The 22863-nt window shown below is 30.4% G+C and overlaps 1 protein-coding gene across 1 annotated transcript in view; it reads right to left on the bottom strand.

Moving 5' to 3' along the window:
* Positions 1 to 13697, bottom strand: part of LOC145294234 (lipase member M-like) — an 83294-nt gene extending 69597 nt beyond the window's left edge. Inside the window, exons 1-2 of the mRNA XM_080141340.1 lie at positions 13498 to 13697; positions 4955 to 5150 (exon numbers count right to left, since the gene is read on the bottom strand). Of these exons, the coding sequence (XP_079997466.1) occupies positions 4955 to 5150; positions 13498 to 13656 (355 nt within the window). The 5' untranslated portion in view covers positions 13657 to 13697. The remainder of the gene's footprint in view (positions 1 to 4954; positions 5151 to 13497) is intronic.
* Positions 13698 to 22863: the final 9166 nt, after the last annotated feature.

The raw sequence follows: 22863 nt of genomic DNA, 5'->3' as shown, positions 1-22863 counted from the left end.
GAAATATTGTATAAGCGAAAAAAAAAACACATGAATTACTAACACTTCATGGAGAGGGAATGTATGAGAGGATAGCTTCACAATAATTTATAAATAATAATAATAATAATAATAATAATAATAATAATAATAATAATAATAATTTTGATTTCCTTTATCAACGTGTCTCTGGAAAGGGATGGGATTCATTTCCAGAGGATTTCCCTCAATCCCGGCTCCAAACCAAGGGGTTTTCTAAGGATGTTGGTGGTACCTACAATAGCAGCAGTCTGAAGGCCACCTAAAACATCGGGGATTTGTAGTTTTTTCAATTATCCTTCCAGACGACTTGATACTATTCCTAGTGTACCAACTACAACCGGAATTATTTGTGTTTTAACTCCGTGTATACGCCTTATCTCCAAGGCCAATGGAGCATAATTGCTTCACTTCTTGTTCTCTTTCTCTCTCTCACATTCCTGTCCCAGAATATTGAAAAGTCTACAATCTGCCAGTTTTTTGAGACTTTGTCAATGACAACCAAATAATAATAATAATAATAATAATAATAATAATAATAATAATAATAATAATAATAACAACAACAACAACAATAATAATAATAATAATAATAATAATAATAACAATAACAATAATAATAATAATAATAATAATAATAATAAACATTTACTAAACTATAGCCACAAAAAGAACTATATGATGACTGGGAGGATGATATCATAGACACAAAGCTAGTACAACCTTCTTTAATTGAGTATTGAATCAAATATATGAATCTGAAATAATAAATTGAACTAATAATTTAAAATGATACAATAGTGCAATAAATAATTGTAAAATTTCCGTTTTAAGAAGAACTCAATTCTTCATTAAAATAGATTTGTAATTGTACAATTTAAAAAAGTAATAGTATAGTGTCGCGTTCAGATCGTTACCCAGTATTTACAGATACATATGGATATACATTTGACATTTTTGAAAACAATAATTGGCGAATACAACACGATTTTTAATTAACTGCTTGGCGATTTTAACTCTTATCGTGTTATTACAAGAAATTAAGATAATTTCATATTTGTGCAGTTTTTTATGTTATAATTCAATGTTTTGAAACTATAAAATTGTTCATATATTAAGAAAATTTATATACAAATTATTCCTTTTGCTAATTTCATTAACTCAATATGTCAGCACATTTCGGCGTTTTACATAAAATGCCCGGAAAATTCCGATTATAGTAGCTGCATAAGTACATTCTATTCTTATAATATTCTTATATCGTTTATTGACGTAACAGCGATTAAACTGAATTCACGAACTGTGTTTTTATTTCTATATTACCTGTCTTTATTGTATGCATAAAAATTCCCGATTTGTGACATTTTCAATGAAAAGAAATAAACTGAATTCATTACATGTCCATTTGTATAATAATATTACTTGTTTGTCTATTTATATAATATCATGTTTTAAGCTTATTAAAGTAAATTAACTGACTCTAGTACATGTGGTTTGTATTGCTGAATTACTTGTTGCTCTATTGTTTGTACTAGCTGATAAAAGTAGCACGAGTTTCCAATTACCTTATTAATGTTTCTATTACTAAATAATAAATGTTTGCATTCAGTTTTATCAGAATATCTCTAATTGGAATGATACATCCAAAAGCAATTATAACATTTTTCGTCACATTTTTCTCAGATCAAACAAATATGTTCGTATAAAGATAACTAAAAAAACACTGGGTATTGCAGCGAACGTACATTTTGTTTTCATATGCATCAATAGAGATGCGTGCGTAAGAATAAGATTAACATGGTAAATGTCCAGCTAAAGTTTTAAATTAGTGAAATTTTCCAATTATAATTCAAAGCAAAAATAGTGTCATGATTGTAACGTCATTAAGACAGGAAGCGGATAACTGGATGTGTAAAATTGGCGGAGGAAGTCATTCTCGTTTGTCTGAACCACAATCGAAGGCAGTTCGATGTTTGGATAGTTTCGCCAAGACCCACTCTTAAGTATGCCCTTATATGTCACAGTACAGGCTGATTTGTAACAGATTGATTGAAATTAAAACTAAAACGATTAACAGATTGACCACTTGGGTAATTAAAAGGGATTAAAAGGTATATATCTATAATAATTATAGCTTTTGAAGGTAAATGAATAATTTATAAATTTCAAGAGGATTTATCATAATTTATTTCAACTTCTAAACATTTTTTCAACACTAAAATGCATGCTTACACTTTTGTTTTTAAAATTAAAACATGAAATAATTAGTGATTAAAAGTAATCTCGCATAGATTATGTTTAATTGCGTAAGCAATGTTTTTGCTTTTAATACTCCATTTTATATATATATTTAACACATTAATTATATTAATTTAATTTTAAAGTTTTTAAAAATATATATTTCGTATAAAAACATAAATTCCAGATTTTTATGAGGGCCGTTATTGCAGGAAATCATTCAACTAATATGAAATCCTTCAATATTTTACTTGATACATTTACACATTATATAACTCATTCTATCTCTCCACTCAAATATTACTGCTTTTTATTCATTTGTTAAAAAATATTCGTAATAGTTTGCTGAACTAAAATTTGTATTTCCTATTTTCACATCTAAGAGCGCAAATATTTCTGTTCCCAACTAAGGAGGAATATATAGCTTGCTCTAATTTACACGATGTACATAACAAAGATACAGCCATAAATGCAAAATAATACCAGAATTCAAAACATTGGATCCTAGTAACAATAAATGCATGTTGATTTAGCTGTTGACATTTTCATGAAATAACTATTGTAGCTTGTGAGACCCATTTTCCTGATCGAGCTTACATGTCAAACTTCCCCATGTTTATGAAGAATGGGCAATTAAAGATAAATTCTAACACCAACTGTTTTGAACAATTCAGTTATTTTTAATAATTGAAAAGTTAATTTCTACAAAAGATTATCTTATTGGATTGAGTGTTGGACACAAATTTCAGATTTAGGTCTGACAAAAGCAAGCTTCGAAACGTTTGTTATAACTTAAGAAGGACAGGCTATACTAATACAGGAACTTTTAGATGTAGTTTTCTTCACATGCACGTTTCAAAGTAACCCACTTGAAAACAGATTTGCTCAATATCGACAGATAAATAGTGTTAGGTTTTTGGTGAGTTTTTGAAAAGTATTGAGTACTGAGAAAATCTTAACATGTCGGTTTCTTTAAAGAAACATCAGCATCAAGAAAACCTCAATCAATTTCCAAAGATTCACAAAATTCTTAACATTTGATTCTGTATAAACCAGAAAGCAAATAAGTAGGATTACAATTTCAATATATCACAAAAAATGAAAGATTTTCAATGTGAAATCTATTTCATGATCATAATAAGCAACAGATAACGAATACTGTGACATGTCTTCCTGTTTCATCTACTTAAATGAAAAAGCTTATTTGTGCTTGTAATACTATCTTTGAATATGCAGATCAATTTATATGTGAAGAACATATCAAAATGCATTTAAATTTGGAATAAAAATTGCTATAAATACATTTTACAACTACAAACAAAAATTTTCATCAAATGAAGTCCGAAAAAATACTGTGAATTGTTTATAAAAAATAATTTTAAAACGAAAACATTTACTTATGCTTATGCATTACTGCATTTTCTTTTTTTTTTAATTAATATTTGTTCGTTTGTTTTAACTATTTTGTTATTTAATTATTAATTTTCTGGAAAAAATAACTATGTATTAATTTTTACAGTTTTCAGATAAAACATGCTTTCATAGACAATAAAAGAAATCAGCATGTAATGAATCATCCAAAAATGTGACATATGTGGCTATATTTATGTGGGTGATTAAATATAATGTTGTTCAGATGTATAAATATATACTTTTAAAAGACTAATTAAACAAAAACTAGCTTTTGCTGAACAACTGTGTTTAATTCTGCTTCATTTTTCTTAATAATGTTTATAAAAGTGGTTATTGAGAGTAAGATTTGGACAAAGAGATGTGCAAACCTTGACTGCGTGAAGCAAACTGGTGAATCTCATCAGCTATGTCGACAGACCGTAGAGAGTCAAGATAAATACCATAGGTATCCAACAAAACACCGTTGTATTACACATATTCATATGTCTAAGAAGACGTAATATTCTTTTGTTTTAGCTGCATAAGCATATGTATGCATAAACATGTCGTTATTTCTCTTCCAATTGTCTCGCTTTTTTCACGCCTAACTGTTCTCTGTTCATTTTGGTGCTGTTTTTGTTTTTCTTTCATTCTATGTCATGTATTCATCTAGTCTAGCAATTTATTAGCATTACGTATTCTTCAATCTATACACATCTACCTCTTAAACTTGTTAATCTCAGGGGAGAGTATTATGAGATATTTTACGAAAGATTATGAGCAATTTCAGGTTTTGATGGCTTGTTGAACATCAATACGAAATAATCAATTAAAGTAAGCACTTTCATAAAGCCCAACATTTATTAACTATTCGAATGGACTTTCTAGACTGAGAATAAAGCGTCTCAGATTTTTTAGAAGGAAATTCTACAGGATAACATATAATATCGCATAGGCTGCAGTCAGTAAGACAGGAAAGAAAATCGTGACTGTGGGAAAACGGTTGAGTACACAGCGTAAGCTATTGAGTTGTGGTCACAACATGATAGCCCACGGAGAAAACGTATTCTAGACTAAACTTGCAGGTAAGACAAGGCTATGAAAGAAATGGAAAAGTTTTCCTTTTAATTATATGGTCTACTTTACAATGAATGGTTTACTTTTTTGAAAGAGAGAGAGAGAGAAAGAAAGAAAGAGAGAGAGAGAGAGAGGAAGAGACTAATAGACAGAGAGACAGACTGAGAGAAAAAGAGATGTGTGTGTCTCCGATTAACAAAACATATTCCGATTGTAGTTGTTAATTTACCTAGAGATTGCGTCGGGCTGTTTATCATGAAATTTGTTGAAGATGCTAGGAATCCGTGGTGGAGTACGAGGACTTTAGTATTATTGGTGCAGCTTGTCTTGCCTCTAGGTATCCGATGCAGTGTTAGAATGTATCCATCCTTTGTTTCAACTTCATGGATCTCGCATGTGTAACCTCTCACTCTGGGAAAATCACACTGATTAATAAAATAAAAATAACAGTCATTACATCATTTTAATGGCAGTGTTCATTATTATAATATTTCATGTTATAATGTTCATAATTATAATATTTAATGTAATAATGTTCATTATTATAGTATTAAATGTTATAATGTTCATTATTATAGTATTTAATGTTATAATGTTCATTATTATAGTATTTAATGTTATAATGTTCATTATAATAATATTCATTACTATAATGTTCATAATTATAGTATTTAATGTAATAATGTTCATTATTATAATATTCATTACTATAACGTTCATTATTATAGTATTTAATGTTATAATGTTCATTATAATAATATTCATTACTATAATGTTCATTATTATAGTATTTAATGTAATAATGTTCATTATTATAATATTCATTACTATAATGTTCATTATTATAGTATTTAATGTTATAATGTTCATTATAATAATATTCATTACTATAATGTTCATTATTATAGTATTTAATGTTATAATGTTCATTATTATGATATTCATTACTATAACGTTCATTATTATAGTATTCAATGTTATAATGTTCATTATAATAATATTCATTACTATAATGTTCATTATCATAGTATTTAATGTAATAATGTTCATTATTATAGTATTTAATGTTATAATGTTCATTATTATAGTCTTTATTCATTAGTATAATGTTCATTATTATCGTATTAATGTTATAATGCTCATTATTATAATATTTAATATTATAATGTTCATTATTATAATATTCATTACTATAATGTTCATTATTATAGTATTTAATGTTATAATGTTCATTATTATAGTATTTAATGTTATAGTGTTCATTATTATAATATTCATTACTATAATGTTCATTATTATAGTATTTAAGTTTATAATGCTCATTAATATAGTATTCATCACTATAATGCCCATTGTTATAGTATTTAATGTTAAAATGTTCATTATTATAGTATTTAATGTTATAATGTTCATCATTATAGTATGTAATGTTATAGTGTTTATTATTATAATATTCATTTCTATGATATTTATTATTATAGTATTTAATGTTATAATGTCCATTATTATAATATCCATTACTATAATGTTCATTGTTATAATATTTAATGTTATAATGTTCATTATTATAGTATTTACTATTATAATGTTCATTATTATAATATTTAACGTTATAATGTTCATTATTATAATATCCATTACTATAATGTTCATTATTATAGTATTTGATGTTATAATGTTCATTATTATAGTATTTAATATTATAATGTTCATTATTATTATATTCATTACTATAATGTTCATTATTACTAGCTGGATCTGTGGAAATTCCACAGTGGAATCTTTCATATGTGTAGTTTGGCATTCTGTGGATGTTCAGCGTAAAAGGAGACGCCCTGGTATCATTATAGCTTTTTTGTTAAAAATTCACAGGACTTTATCTAAGCTTGCAGGGATACCCGGTTGTAAAATACACTTAAATGTACTTCTATATATTATTATAGAGTCAATTCGGTTCTTATAAAATTGTGATTTCACAAATAAATAATGTATCTATATAACTTGGGTGTATCAGCTTGAATTGAAACCGAAACCAAAACTTATGAAGAAATTAATATATATATATATATATATATATATATATATATTTCCTTCAGTTTCAATCGAAACCGAAACGAAAGCTCATGAAAAATTCTTAGTAAAATTATTTATCAAAAAAATAGATGACCTGAGTGTCATCAACTATAATCGAGACCGAAACAAAAACTTATAAAGAATACTTGGTAAAATCATTCATTACAAGAAATAGAAGGTCATAGCAATGAAACGACAATCACTTGGAAGGAGAAAGATATAAGCGTGACACATAAAAGAACACCCACACTATCGTATTAATATATAGATTATGTGTTTATCATACACGATAATCACGTCGACAAACCGGTTTCGGTTAAATTATCGAAGTTAAGCGACATTGAGCCTTGTCTGTACTACATGAGTGACCATTAAGGATTACCACGTGATGTATGTGGTATGACTCCCTACTTATTTCGGCATTGTTTAAAGTGTTTTTGGATTTTTCTTTGCTATTAAACTCAAGCAATGCCGGTTCAACAGAGGCGTTGTTGGAGATTGCGCTAACTTGCTTTCCAACAGACTTCACGCGAAGCCAACCTTACAAGGGATGTACATTTTATGTTAAGACCGAACGAATGCTCACCGTGCTTTTTATATCAACTTTGATATTAGTAAAGGTTTCATCAATGTACCCTCCAGTCTTCTTCAGGTGTTTTTTTTTACGTTGATATATATATATATATATATATATATATATATATATATATATATATATATATATATATATATATATCCGTATTGAAATATGACAGTTGGTGATATTGCGTACGTTCATGTTTCTGACGTGTTTTGCGCGATAAAAAATAATATCGGCGTTTATTTTTGAATTGATAAACAACCATTCATAGCTTGGCCTAAATGTTCATATAAACAATTTAATTTCTATCACGTGATGCAGTCATTAACATGAAAATAAATATTAGTCCATACGGAATAAGTACGCCAGAAAATCAATGTATAAAAATAATATTTTTAATAGATAGCCAACACGTATTATAGCTAAAAATGATCCCAGGATAAGAGTTAATGAGATTGGTAGATTCACAAGGGAAAATGACGACTATTATGGGAGGATTAAACATATCTGTAAAACTTTGTACTAAAAACAATAGTCTACTCTGCAAACAACAATTCGATACTTGTGCACTTATTGAACCGTGATGAAATAATAACGTGATTATTTAGAAAGTCAGACTAAACATGTGGAGAGGAAGGTTCTTTGTATCTATTCTGTACTTGCACCTAACAATTTAATTAAAAAATAACGTAAATCTTTAATGTAACATGAAAATACTATTTAAAAATAGCGCACTTCAATAAGTGCATAAGCATCAACGATTCTGTTTTTTTTTGCATTGAACATGGAATGTAGGAACTAAATGACAATGGAAGGACTGCCTGAACTAAACCTTAGGTCAAATCTTTTCATAATTCTCAACGATGGAATTTTAATTAGAATGTATCTATCAGAAGAGATAAATCATATATCGACCGGAAAGTTGTAGAAACGTATATATTAACATTGAAGACAACCATAGTCCGAAGAAAAATAATAATTACATTCTTTGTTTGTTTTTCTGAAAATTATTATTAAATTTTATTCCCTAAATGATTTGCTGCAGCCATTTTGTCGTAAAGCCATAGCTCATTTGCATATCGTTCAGCTTCACTGCATGTCAACCAACAATGGCTCGTTTTATATTGAAAGTGTGCAGGTTTTGTACATTGCTTGTAGATTAGAATTTGAAGACTTTTTTGATACATGTATCAAGGTGTTACTCATTTATCGCTGGCTCTTGTTGTTTAACTTCGATGATCTCATGGGAACCGATTATTTTATTTAAGCAAAAAATACATTCACAGCAAAATTCTTCAAAACAAAAACACTGATCATAAAGTTCATCGTTTGCCTTAGGGATGAAACCCGAATAGCTTTAATTTTTCAAAGGCCATACAATTTTGAAAGAAATCTGTTGTGCTTACCTAATTTTTAGATGAGAATTGATACTTTGAATTATTTGGGTTACTGTTCTCTAGGCATCTCAAAACTGTTGAGTAAAACGTCATCATTGTACACATTAACAAACGACATCATCATTTCGTGTGTTTTCTGTAATTTGGGTCAATTTCTATGTAAAAGCATTAATACTACAATACTTATTTAGAAGTAACGTTATTTTGCTATCGGATTTTCATATTTACATTTATATTATATTGATTTAGGAAAATTAATAATTAAATATTTATGCATTTATTAATCCGTTTGGCTTATATTTTTCCCTATGTAATAAATAAATATATTTTGTCATCTAAAAAATGCAACTTATTTATAATAGTTTTTCTTTAACAATTGCATTGAAATTGTGTTATAAACGAACAAGAAACAATATATCAATTACTCTGCTCGTTTGCTTCTATTTAAAAAATACAATCCGAATCTGTATATAACACGATGAAACGATTAATAGTTTTTACTATTGTTTATTTTTTATGTTGTTTATTTTTATGTTTTTTATTTTTAATATTGATTTTTTTAATATAAGTTATTTCTATACAAATATTAAGTCCTAAAATGTAAAATAAAAATGTATAATAAAAAAATGTATAAAACAATATGAGACTTATCTTTTGTAAAACAAATAGATTTTTAATGACGAACTACACAGACGATAAAATTAAATTGTGACCTTTTCTGTTGATACATGTATCTAAACATGCTGTTGCTACCGGCTTTCATACTTTTTTTGGAAAAAAGCGCAAAATTTGATTATGACTCTCTGCCATATTAAATAATCAAATCCAATCGATTTTTACTCGAATTTGCTTTTGTAATTTTTATTATCTCAAGAGCCATATATTCCATTATATGAATATATTTTTTTATTATTTGAAACTTGTTACATAAAAAAAAATCTGTTTAAACTTCATATCACGTAATATTTGAATTTAATATCGTTTAAAGCTTTTTAAAAATAATTATTTTTTAGAATCCTGAGTTTTGTTGTAACTCAAATAATTATATTACCGAAAAAAAATTAAGAAACATTGCTTATTTTTTTCACATATAAATTTGATTTTATGTCCAATTCTCTATTCAAGTTTAAGGTACGTTAAATAAATTACAGGAATATATATATATATATATATATATATATATATATATATATATATATATAAAATATGTTTTTAATTATTTGATCTTTTCAGCTTTAAATGTTGACATTTTTATCGAGCTACATTTATTTGTTTTATTTTCGTAACATATACTATGGGGGGGTAGAACATATTTAACGAAACCTACTTTTTATATGTAAGATTATTTAATAACAAATACATATTGAAAACTTTAGGGAAATATGCTATTATTTTATTTTTGCTAGATTTTTAAAACATGGGTGTGTCTACAGCTTAAAAAACATCACTACATAGGAACGTTGTTTTAAAGCGTCAATAATGTAAACAGGATTTTAGTCTTGCATTTTGAGTAATTTTGTATGCTGTAAAAATGTAAAAATATTAGCGGTTTATTTGAAGTTTCTTCTTTTAAATGGTAAAAAAGTAAGGATGATAATATTAAATTAAATTACAGTTACATCGTGTTACATACAAGGGAGGGGGTTAAAACTGTGGCGTGCGTTGGGGGTACCTACTGTTCTCATATTAGATGTATTTCTTACAACGTTTCCACCGATATAACCTGTGATCCTCTCCAGGTGCGTCTTATCTAATTAGGGATTTTATACGAAGTGATACTGAGAATGCATGTACGAATTACTTATGGTCTTTATTTAGTCAAAGATGACGGCACGAAAAAAGCTTATTCAGTAGTAAAGTTAATGTGATTGGTTAGAAATTTTGTGCAGATTCCCAAATTCTAAAAAAAATGCACCTGAAGAAAGTCGGAGATTAAATCTAGCAAAACTTTCTGAGAATAACAAACAATATGAGTACAGTAGTCCAAAGTAGTAAACACTACCATTATTTGTGTTGTGCAATACACAAGGTGTACATAACTGAATTCATTTTGTTGCGATTAAGCACATTTATGTGTATTTCGCAATTTGCACACGTTCAAAATGTTACCGTTTATGTAAAGTACGAACATAAATCTCAAACTCTCTTCCTATTCGTAGTTTAAAACAATGCAATTTTTACAGATTAATGATAAATAAGTAAACAGAAATTTATCAAAAAACAAAACTTAAACAAACCTTTTTTTAAATGATTCAACATGAGTTTCTCTGCAAATTACAAATCAATTAACATTTCGAATAAAATTATGCAGCATTGCAAAAGTGATATCCGTCCAGCAATGCTAAACGCATGCTTTTTTTTTAAAGTTCAGTTAAATTACCAATGTTAACTGATACACATTTCTTATGCAAAAGAGAAAAAAAGTCAACAAAACAAGCGAAGTAAATCTGATTAACATAGAGATCGAAGGCTACTTTTGCAACGTCTAATCTATCTATTTAGAAGGCAATTCTTAAAGAAATTACGCCTAATTACAATGCACCATCTTGAGACACCATGATGTTGTGTTGAATATAACCTTAGCATTATCGACATAATTGAATATTTAATTTACATAAAGAGTTTTCACTTTCATGAAACTGAACAGTTAATTTACATTAATCTCTATGTAATTCATAGCATAGTGAATTAATTTAGTTGATTCATTTTAATGATATGGCCATCTCTGTATATTTATACATTAACGTATATGTATAAATGTATATATAAGAAGAGAAAAATAAAGGGCGATAATGGACATTTTATCAGAAAACCAGCAACCAATAATTAGGTTTAAATACATATATTATATTATTAGTTTCTTCAGCAAACCAGTATTGCTATATCCAAGGTCGTATATTAAATTTATATCCGTACGTATAACGATGATATCATTAGCAAATAAATGATTAATCTCATCCTATAAAATTAAATCGATTCCAATTAAAATGCGCGTTTTTGTGACATCAGGTTACAACATATCGGTGACTTTATGGCATAAAAATGGGTTTCCATGAAATGTTGTTTGAAGTCTAACGTAACATTGAAAAGCTTGGCAAACCTTTTTAGTTGCCTGTAATTATTATTCATGGTAGAAGCGTATAGAATAATTATGTTAGCATTCAAGACACGCAATCCCTGACAGAATACACGATGTAAAAGTTCAGAATGACCTAACCTTTTGTTGCAGTCATTAGAGTTCGTATTAAAACACTTCAATATCTGCATAGTTTGTTGCAAAGTTTTGATAACGAGATAAAATAGATAGAACTCACAATCTTAAATATTGTTAAAATACCAGCTCCTATTTATTTTACCCCTCAAGGAGACAGAGAAGAAACAAGGTCGATTTTTCATGATGGAAAATCAAGTTTCCTAAAAAGGAGCACTCCGGATTTGACCTAAATCAGAAGTGTGCTAGTTTAGAAGGATTATCTATGTTCTATAAACTTACAATTCTGTTAAATAGACACGGAATTACTCGAAACTTCAACAGTTTACTATTTCTTTGATAGAAATAAAGGTAAATAAAAACAGTGTAGTAGCAAAAACACATACTACACATTTTTCCTAATCAAAAAGACAACAAAGAAAACGAAAGCAAAATGGGTTGATAAAAATCAAAGGATTGTGAATCACGTTGAATTCTCCCTCTCACTTCTTTGGGCAAGACGTAATTATGCCTAATGTGATATGAGTCTCCTCTTACAATCGGCTGTTCATTCCTGAACACATTGGAGTCAAATAATTAGGTTATTTCTCTAAATTATTCGACATTTAGGTGAACATATTCTGACATAAATTCATCTTATATGAGAAAAACATTGATATCGTATGATGGCAATCACGTTATGTATAATACACTTTAGCTATTTTATGTTCGCACCTTACCATTCTTCGAACTTTTAAAAAGATAGGATCGCCTGATCGTTGTAGTTGCACTACTAAACAGTAAACAGTTTTAAATTACATTCACTGTTGTATCGAATGCGAATATTGTACTAAAAAGCATTTAAGATTAAAATTCGTTCTGTCTACAGCATGTACAATGATATCGTAAGGTTAACGTTACAAACTTTTACAGTCCCATATAAGCAGAACTACATTAATCAGAGTACTTAGAACAGTATGTTTCCGTTTGAACACAAGCAATAAATGAAAGAAATAGATGCGTAATTTTCACGGATACTTTTATTATAGGAATCCTTGTAATTATCCAAAGTATTAAATTAATAAATTTTATAATAGAAAGAACTAGCTGTATTAACACTTTGAAATATTAGCATCGAATAATTAATTCTGATTTAATAGGGTTGAATTTAACTAAAGTATGCTTTAGAGAGAAACTTTAATCATAACACGTCACCAATTAAGGTGTGATTTTTCACTCTACTTATTATAGCAGTCACTCTTGAATTAACAAAAACAAAACGAGACACATTTTAGTTACCAACAATAGAATTCAAAAGATGCAAAATTAATTAATTTGGACTCCGGAATTAAGAAAAAAAAAACAGCAAATAAACAAAACAAAACAAAAAACAAAAACAAAAAACAAAAACAAATATAAGTATCGACATCAGCAAATATAATTCTTTTAAGTGATTAATTATTAACTGTCATGCACAAACACATAAACACAACAAAACACGCATCAACACGTTAAATACGGATGCAACTTACGCCCATTAAATACCATTCGGGATCATCTCTTGTAAACCAACCATACGGCGCATTCAGTTGATCCTGATTCGATTCTATCGGCGATCCAACACCGAGCTGATTGAAGACTGAGATGATCAAGAATATGGATGGTAAGAATAAACTTCTCGCTCGATTCATCTTGAAACAAAGAGACTCAACAAAACCAAAATCACTGGTTCCTCGCCAATTATACGTATTTAAATATGACATAGATGTGAATATAACATGCTGTTCAAGCGATATCTGAACGTATGTTGAACAAAGGTCGATCATTATCTTGACCCTTACGACCTCATGTAATCGTCCGTGTTTTCTTTGTCAGTGTTTTCTTGATAAGATTATTCATTTTTGGCCACCTTACTTGATCAGTCACACAAAACACATAGAAAAAACAAGTTTGATAAAAAATGATATAGTTTTTGTTATTTCGGTGTCTTCTAATCTATTTGCGATGTGCTTGATGGTTATCAACAAAACATTCGCCTATCAAACCGATTACATTTCGAGGTAACTCGAACCTGTATTTTTTCTTTCATTTAAATAAAAGGTTAAGATGTGCTCTGATAGACTCATAGCAATTTTTCCCCCGTCTCGATGTTATACTCCCGACTTAGAGGACAGGAATCAAACTTCCACCTCTTCTCTATTGATGCCTGAAAGCCTTAAATAATAGTTTTTCTTTTCGAGCTGATTGATTTAGACTCCCCTCTATGTTTCCTGCTTCTCTGACTATACTAACCCGCAGAAGTTTTAAAGTAATTTGAACATACATATCCTTGTGTTAGACACGATCCCAAATAATACCTCCTTACATTCAAGTGGTAATATGCTTGTTTGGAGTGAAGAAAAATAAAAAAAAAACATTTGCTATAGACGCATCTTAATTCCATATGACCCCACTTGCCACACTCTGCACAAAGGCTGGTTTGATACGAAGTCGATTCAATTTAGGCAAAGTCAGTTCCCCCAAAAGCGATGTAAAAATTATTTGAAAAACCCCTTATTGATACAACAATCATGTACACTTTCATCGCAGATCAAGAAGGCAAATCGATAATTCCATAACGCATATGCAGGAAATATCAAGTATCTAAATAACAAAGAGGACGCTTTACGTAAGAAGTCCTAATTTTCTTTACAACGAAGTCACCACTTATCAAGACATGAAGGCCACTCGAGGTTTAATACACAGAGGTCCATAGATGAGCAGTTTTAGGAAAAGCTTTGTTCATAGAATTTGTGTATTTAGGCACAGCCGTGGAGAAAATTGACAGTGGTCGGATCTAAACGAGTGCTTAGCGGGTAATTCTTGTGGGGAGGCGTAGATTGAAGCGCAATAGAGCAATTGCCGTGAAAATGATGACAAGGTAGACATAAACTCGCAACATCACGTGAGAAGAGGTTGTAGGGAGGCGAAAAGAATTCATCGATTTTTGGAAGCTGGTTTTTAACTCTGTCCAAGCAGAAGAGATTGCTTCGAGCGGATCCCTCCAGATATGGCAAGAATACTCTATTTTAGGGCGTATATATCTCTTGTAGTAGAGGGATTCGTCTGGAGCGAGATATCTTATTGGAGCGGTAGAATGATCCAATGATTTTTTCTAGCGATATAAGTCTTCAATTTTGTAGTGTTATATTTACATATCGGAGCAACGCTGGTCGATTATTATTATTAAAAACAAACAACAATTAGATTTTTATTATTAAAAACAAACAATAATTAGATTTTGAAAAATATAGATTTACAGCTTGGAATGTTTATTTAGGAATTAAATGTAAAAATGAAATAAACAAAGACATTTCAGGAATTTTAGAATAGATTGAAATTTGATTAAGTAAATAGAAATCTTGGCTTACGTGAGAGGTCACCTGTTTGTGTCATTGGAAACGTGATTGAGGTTTTGCTCACGTAATAGTAAGTCAGTGGAGATCAAGTGAAAAGTTGGTGAGGAACAGGTTAACGAACAGACGTTTGGACGACCTCGTTGGAACCAGAAGAGGGAAGGAGCGGTGAAAATGTAGAAAGAGACAGCGTGTCAAACTTCGACAAACGAATCCATAAGACAAATAAGACTGTAAATATAACTAGTTGTTATGGCGTTCTTTCGGGGTTCGAACGAATCAGAAGATGGTGTATTTTTCTAGTCTGAGACAGATATGTTGTTATCTGTTGATTTTAAGAAAAAAACTGTCTATGTTTATGTTTTACGTTTGTTAACTATGTGCATTCGTGAACATTTTACATACATACAACAATGGGCGAACATTTTAACCACTAGACGACACACTGTATATATCACAACGTTAAAGCTAATCAGAAAATAGACGCTGTTATATACACTCACCCCTGTTGCATAACAATTTCAAGTTAGGAGTGAAGGCCACTCGCTGAAGCTTGTTGAAGCAGAGTTCTTCCTCGACAAGATAATCATTCATTTTAATTGGGACTAAGTGGAAATCAGAGTGGGTGTAGTGAAAAAAATTTAAGCTTGGTTTTTGGTGCGTTACAATTAATCAACCACTATTTGTTCAATCGCATCACGTGCTCAAGTTTGGAGAAAAGAAACTTAGAGTGATCATGGCTGTTGCTGGCCTTTGAAATGTTGCCATAGATAGTAGTATCGTCTACGTATATGCCGGCGAATTTACATCGAATTTGATTTGAGAGTTGCGTCCGTGATGGATTCCTGATGCAGCCAACGACGACTACATGTATAATCCTATCGAACAGAAATAATTCAATAATTCAGAAGACATTTCGTAGCTGTAAATCTTGTGAAGTAAATTATTATGCCACACACTATCCAATGCACTTGCTATGTTAAGAGCTATTAAACTATATATGACCTTGTCGACAGATTCTCTGATCTTGTGTAAAATTACTTTGGCAGGACGGAATCGTAAGTTGTTTTTGCTGAGTTGGTTGAAAACTTTTTTTTATTTATCACTGATTATTACTCATGACATCTTAATGGTTAATTAGCCTTTACTGACATGCTGAAGTCTGATCCCGAGAAATTTTAAATACTAAATTGGATTACTTAAGGGAAACGACTCCTTAAGAACATGTTTAGGTTAAACTATAAAACAACAATATTATATTCAGCTGGAAAGCAGGCAAATGGAAGCATTACTTTTCGGTATTTGTCCCGTTTAGTAGTAATCTTTCTAGACTGAGAAAAATTTAATATTCTTTCAATCATGTTGCCCTCATTCGATCAGTGGAAGTTTTATCACAATAAGAAATAGGACTCAGAAGTTAGGATAAGGAAATTAATAATCTGACCCTCCTAAGAAAGAAAAAAGCGGTAAACCGTGGCATGCGTGAAAAACATGAAAGAATTCCACATACAGTAAATAATTGAAAAGCAAGTAGTCGTAATTGATGACGTAGAAAGTTGTTTATGTTTTTCGGCAAAAAGAAAGTATTAGCGAGATTGTATTAAAGATTTTTCCTTTAATTATTAGTATAACGTTACAGAATTTAAAAATTATTCATTATTTTGTGAAAAGGAAGTTTCTGTTTCATTCATAAGTTTTTGATGAGTAAAAGGTGATTTGCTGGTTATTAAACGGTAAGAATTTTGTTATGGCATTAATCTTTTTTCTATGGTTCTTTTAAAGAAAACATTCGTATAAATGTATGAAACGGTTTCCTGTTGGTTTTTGACATAGCACTTGTGTGCTTATGCAAATGTGAAAGAAGTAAATCTAGTTTCGCTAAGATAAATTATTTCGAAAGGAAAATAAGATTCTGGGATGGCTCGATATTAATTAAAATGCAATCGATAATCACGTCGCAATAAAGATAACAGCGCACACGTAATGTTTATAGATGATTTATTTACGTTGTGTAGCAGGCAATCGAAGAATATGGTTTGAGGTATTCATTTATTTGCTAAAATTTGCCTCGAAACGATTACATTTATAAGTTATAGTCAGAGTATGCTCCTGGAAATCGACCATGTCGATGATAAATTATTCCTGTAATATACACAGACTCCATTTCAAATGTCAGTGCAATCAAGGGAGCAATTATTATTTTTTTACAGAAATGTATTTGATGCATTTGTGTAAGCGAAAAAAAAACGGTAGCATAACAATGATTATAAGGTAAAAGGTGGGAAACGATACTATGATAGGAGTTAGAGGACTTGATTGATAGAGAATAAGACTAAGTATTGGAGAAGCTGTTTTGTCGGAATAAATGTAATCATTCTAATCGGTGATGAAATATAAGCAAAGGTTACTGAAACGCTTTATGTAGTTATTTAGGTAGTTAGTGTTTACGATTTGTTCAGTAAGTTGTCGGTTATTTTCTTATTAAAACTGTTAGGCGCGTGAAAAATAGAAAAAATTATTATATTTATTAGTTAATATTTCTTTATGAATATTATTATCAGCGCACTTCAGCTAGGATTGTGCCGCTTTAAACGGGTTATAATAAGCTGTAATTCTTAACATAGCACACTATTTTAGCGTCTAAATTTTGACCAGCTTTTTGTATTGGTTCAACCAGCTTTTTGTATTGGTTCTCTTACCTCGACGTTAGTTATAAAACTTAATTCCCCTTCCTTTCTCGTGAAAATTCTTGGTGGTCGAATGGTTAAATACCGGGCTATAGACTCACTGGTGACTTTCTGACTCGATTGGAATACATCAATATGTATATGGGGAAATATGTTTATTCAATAATATTTCACCTTTTATTTACACTAATCCTTAAATTTATAAAACTCGATTTAACTACAGAGCGTATAACGAATAAATGACAAAATCTATTTTGGAAATTTAAAGATGTTGACCATATCACCGTTGATATGCACAATGGTTTACAGCGCCCGTATCGTAGCGCAAAATAATCCATGTGATTGTCATATCAATTCTTGAATTTATTTCACCCTCAACTCATAAAAAGAAAAAGCAATTTTAAAAGTAAATAAAATCATGTGATGATACTTACGAAATCCGAAAATTGGGAGAGAAGTTGCAATTATTTTTTCATTTTGTTACGCCATCTTTGAATTTTCATGTAAAGTCATCAACTTTTAATTCGAGAATTAATAAAATACGTTCATTTTGATATATTATTATTAAAATACTTTATTTAATATTTTATAATGTATTATTTATGTTTATTTTATATGAAACTAATTACTCAATCTATTAATTTGTTTACGCGGTAATAACTTTTTGATTAGTTAGACCTAAATTTTGCATAGCTATAAATCTTATTTTATTATGTATAAAATATTTTTATTAAATTTATTTCTACTTTAAACATAATTCTTATATTTCCATTTAATTGGTTTTTATTATCAATTTTAAACATTCATATAAGAGATCTCCTTAATTTTTCATATCATTCGTTTAAAATACGTTACAAGGGAATAATTTATTTCATAATTTAAGTAGATTATTTCCCTTTATCCAATTACATCTCAGTTTTTCATTTTATGAGTTTCAACTGTGCTGATAAATTATATAATTATTGAATTTATTGTTTTATTTTATCTAGATAATTTACTTATTAATTGAATTTGCATTTTTATTAATTGTATTATGTATTTTAATTTAAATATTTCAAAACCTTTTCAATATAAATTAATCTATATCATATGATTTTTCATTAATGTTCTGACTTAATTATAATATTTAATTAAATGTTAACCTAATATGCCTATTAAATTAACTTCAAATAATTATATTTTTTGTAATCTAATTAATAAAATTGAAATATACCTTATTTTTATTTTGAATATATTCTTAACTGTCGTAGACCCGTTCTAGGGGTTACAAATGAAAGATACCACAAGTAGTGTAAAGTGTATAAAATATAATATGTATTTATCATAAAAAATACAGGAGCTACTAAAGTGGTACGAGAGGAACGTGTTCGTAGCATGAAGTTAAACATGATATAAATGTCTTCATTTAGTCTCTGAACCCAGTGGTATTCATAGGACTGGTTGATTCCACTTCGTTCTGAAGCAGGGTTAATTTGTACCCCATAACATTACGATATTTAAATTATTTCAAATAATTATTTAAAATATTTTTCTGAAAGTATACTGAATAACAATATATTTAATATCATTAAGTTATAATTTTGCATTAAAATTGCTTAGTTTTGTTAAAATTGACATATATTTCAATCTAATCCACAAAAATACACACAAAAAAGTAAATAAAATTAACATATTTACACGCATACGCATAATGAATATTCTTCTATAAATAAATAGATGCACGTGCACACAATATCCGGATAATATAAATTACCCTTCTACCTATAAAATATGGTAAGATTCTTTGTCGGCAAAGCAAAACAAGCAACAAGTTCTAATTTTTAAAATTCATCTTAATCTTAATAAAATGTATACATGCTGCCTTGTTTATTTTTGTTTTTCTCTTGTTTTGTTTTATTTATTTATATTTATTTATTGTCTTTATTGTTTTTTTTGCAAACTTTTTCTTGACTTTAGCTGAAATTCGTCAAACACTGTTATATTTCAAGTAAACTAGCGATAAAAAAGCCTAGGCAAAGTAGCTTTCAGAATTTACCACAAACGGCGATTTATTTTCACCTATATAAGAAGATAGGACTTTATTTAAGTAATATACTTAATATCTACAAAAAGAAATTATTTTTCTAACTAAACTTTACTTGACACTCTAAATTCTAATAATTCTACTGTATTCTGTAAGTTTAATCCTCTCCTGAAAACTAACAATCTACCCTACTCCCAAACACTCATACATTACACACGTCTTCGAGCTAAGGACTCCTTCCTTAGCTTTCAGCCCTTAACCTTCGCATGCTGACCGATTGGAAGTCATTACCACTAAACATCTATCCATTTCTAACTCTAAGGCATGCATTAGTTTGTTCTTATCCAAGTAGATACGTACTAGCTAATCTGTACTTAGATTAACAGTTATTCTATATTACACAGCAATAGCCGTCTCTTCTTTAGTTTTACTATGTTAAATACAAAAACTGAACCGATACTCTGTAATGCAAGATACAACTTCCTGTTTCTTAAACGAAAGCTGAAGATATCCTCATTAGAAGTGGAAACACTTAATACCTACAAACTCCATATATTGGCATCTACTGGAAATCTGCTCATAAATCTATTTACTTTAATATACATACTGAATACGCCATAGCTTATAATTTACTTCCAATTATACCTGTACTATATTGTACTTCATATCAAAAATGACGTTACTTGTATCTACACCGAATATACATCTTAACCCTCCCGCCATCTAAAATATCCAGAGCTTGGGCAACAAATTTTTAGTAATTCTTAATATCAAGCCATTCTGTAACGCGGTATCCTATTCCTAACCCAGAATAAAGATAAGAAAAAAAAATTTAATTATAAATTTAAAGGAAAAATATTAAACCATATTAACTCCATCAAACACACCTGTTGCAAAATATAGCTGCTTCCATTGCATGAAATTTTACTTACCCCCTCCTCCAGTAACAATGAAATAGCAATGTCCCTTAATCACTTTGAGGAGTATAATTTTTCAGTAGATATATAACATTTACAAACTAACCCAGTAACATTAACTACCTACGCGGGGTCGCGGAAACACCTGGATTAGGACCCAGGCACGGGGCAAACTCTCTCGGTGCTGATGGACCCGTACATGTTCCCATGTCATGCGTCTAGGAGAATTAACACTCTCCAGCTAAGGGGAGGGAGGCCTCTCCAGTCTTGGATGACAACCTCCCTAGAGCCAGTGACTCAAACAAATTACCGGTCTGCAAACCTAAACTGCTTAAGGAGTAGATAGGCACTGTCTATCACCCGGCTTTCATACTCATTCTTTGCCTATTAGTCAGGCGTAGAGGTCGAATCACAAGGATTCGAAAGAAACGCTCAGTGGTCGATCTTGTTTCCTGACTAGGGCAATAAACGCTGATTTCCTCACTCCCGACACAACACATCCCTCTGTGCACCGAGGAGTGCTTGAATGCCATAATGCCAGTACAAGTAGATTGGGTTGACCATCGTCTGATGGGTTGAGGGTACCGGATTGACAGTTCCTGGCTGCTGTTTCCGACTGGTAGACAGGATCCCTAACTCTTAGAGCGGCTGCTCCATCAACAGTTGTATAATATCGGGATGTTTGTAGTGCCATGTCGCGCATGGAAAGGACCCCTGCACTCATCCCCGGTGGGCTTTCCTGAGGTCACAATCCTAAGATGGTAGGTCAACTCATGGTCTACTTGTGTTGCATGTCTGGTATTCTGCATAACCATTGTTCAGCACCCCTTACCTAAACTGAAACTCTTAAAAAATGACAGTACAATAAAAAAATTACACTTAAACTAGGCCCAAACTCAAACAACACAAACCTGCCTTCTCCTTTGAGGCTTGCATCTACGAACATCCGTAGGCTTAGAACTAATTTAAATGATGTTGAAGCATTTCTCCTAACAAACACCCTGGATATCTTAGCACTAAGTGAAACTAATCTACACTCCTCCATCTCTTCTAACTACTTTAACATGCCTGGATATCTCCCACTCTACCGTGACAGACATATGAACGGGCTTGGAGTCTATATTAGAAAGACCCTCCCCTTGACTAGAGAAACAAAACTAGAATCAGAAGATCAAGCCTTTATGTGCTTTAGATTTAACATACAACATAACATGAGTCACTTTTATTTTCTCTACCGCTCCCCCTCGACCCATGGTTGTACCCTATTAATCAAAGTCTCTGACAGCATAGATACAGCACTTCCCCTCGACATTAGCGCACAAGTGAATGTATTTGGTGACTTCAATGTTCAGCACAGCAACTGGCTTGGATTTTCTGCTTACACAGACACAGCTGGTAGCACAGCGTGTAACTCATTCCCTATCAGAGTTGGTTACGTTTCTAACCCTTTTCCCAGACCAGCAAGAAAAACACGCTTCACTTCTTGATCTGTTTCTGACCACAGTTTCCGATGATTGTGTAACGAATGTCCACAGCCCACTTGAGAACACTGACCATGCAGTGATAATGGTTGAAATCGCCCTAACCTATAGATCCAAAACTAAACGGCCATTGCTAAAAACAACGAGATATAAAAAAGCTGACTGGAAAGCCATCAGGGATCTCATCAGAGACGGCCACTGGCAAAATATCTTTTCACTTCCTGCTGAACAGTGCGCAAATGAGACCACTGAATGGTTCAAAACTGCAATTGAAGCACATGTTCCCACGCGGAAATTTGATAGCAAGCCCCATTCTCCCCAATGGTTTACTTCCACGTGTGCAGCTGCCATTGCTCAAAGGCAGTAATTTCTTTGTCTATTTTCTTTTTATTTTT

This window comes from Euprymna scolopes, chromosome 15, assembly GCF_053919585.1.
Source record: "Euprymna scolopes isolate OS-2025 chromosome 15, ASM5391958v1, whole genome shotgun sequence".
In the NCBI taxonomy this organism is placed as follows: domain Eukaryota; kingdom Metazoa; phylum Mollusca; class Cephalopoda; order Sepiida; family Sepiolidae; genus Euprymna; species Euprymna scolopes.
The sequence above is the reverse complement of the archived record's forward strand: the minus strand, read 5'-3'. Positions and strand labels throughout refer to the sequence as shown.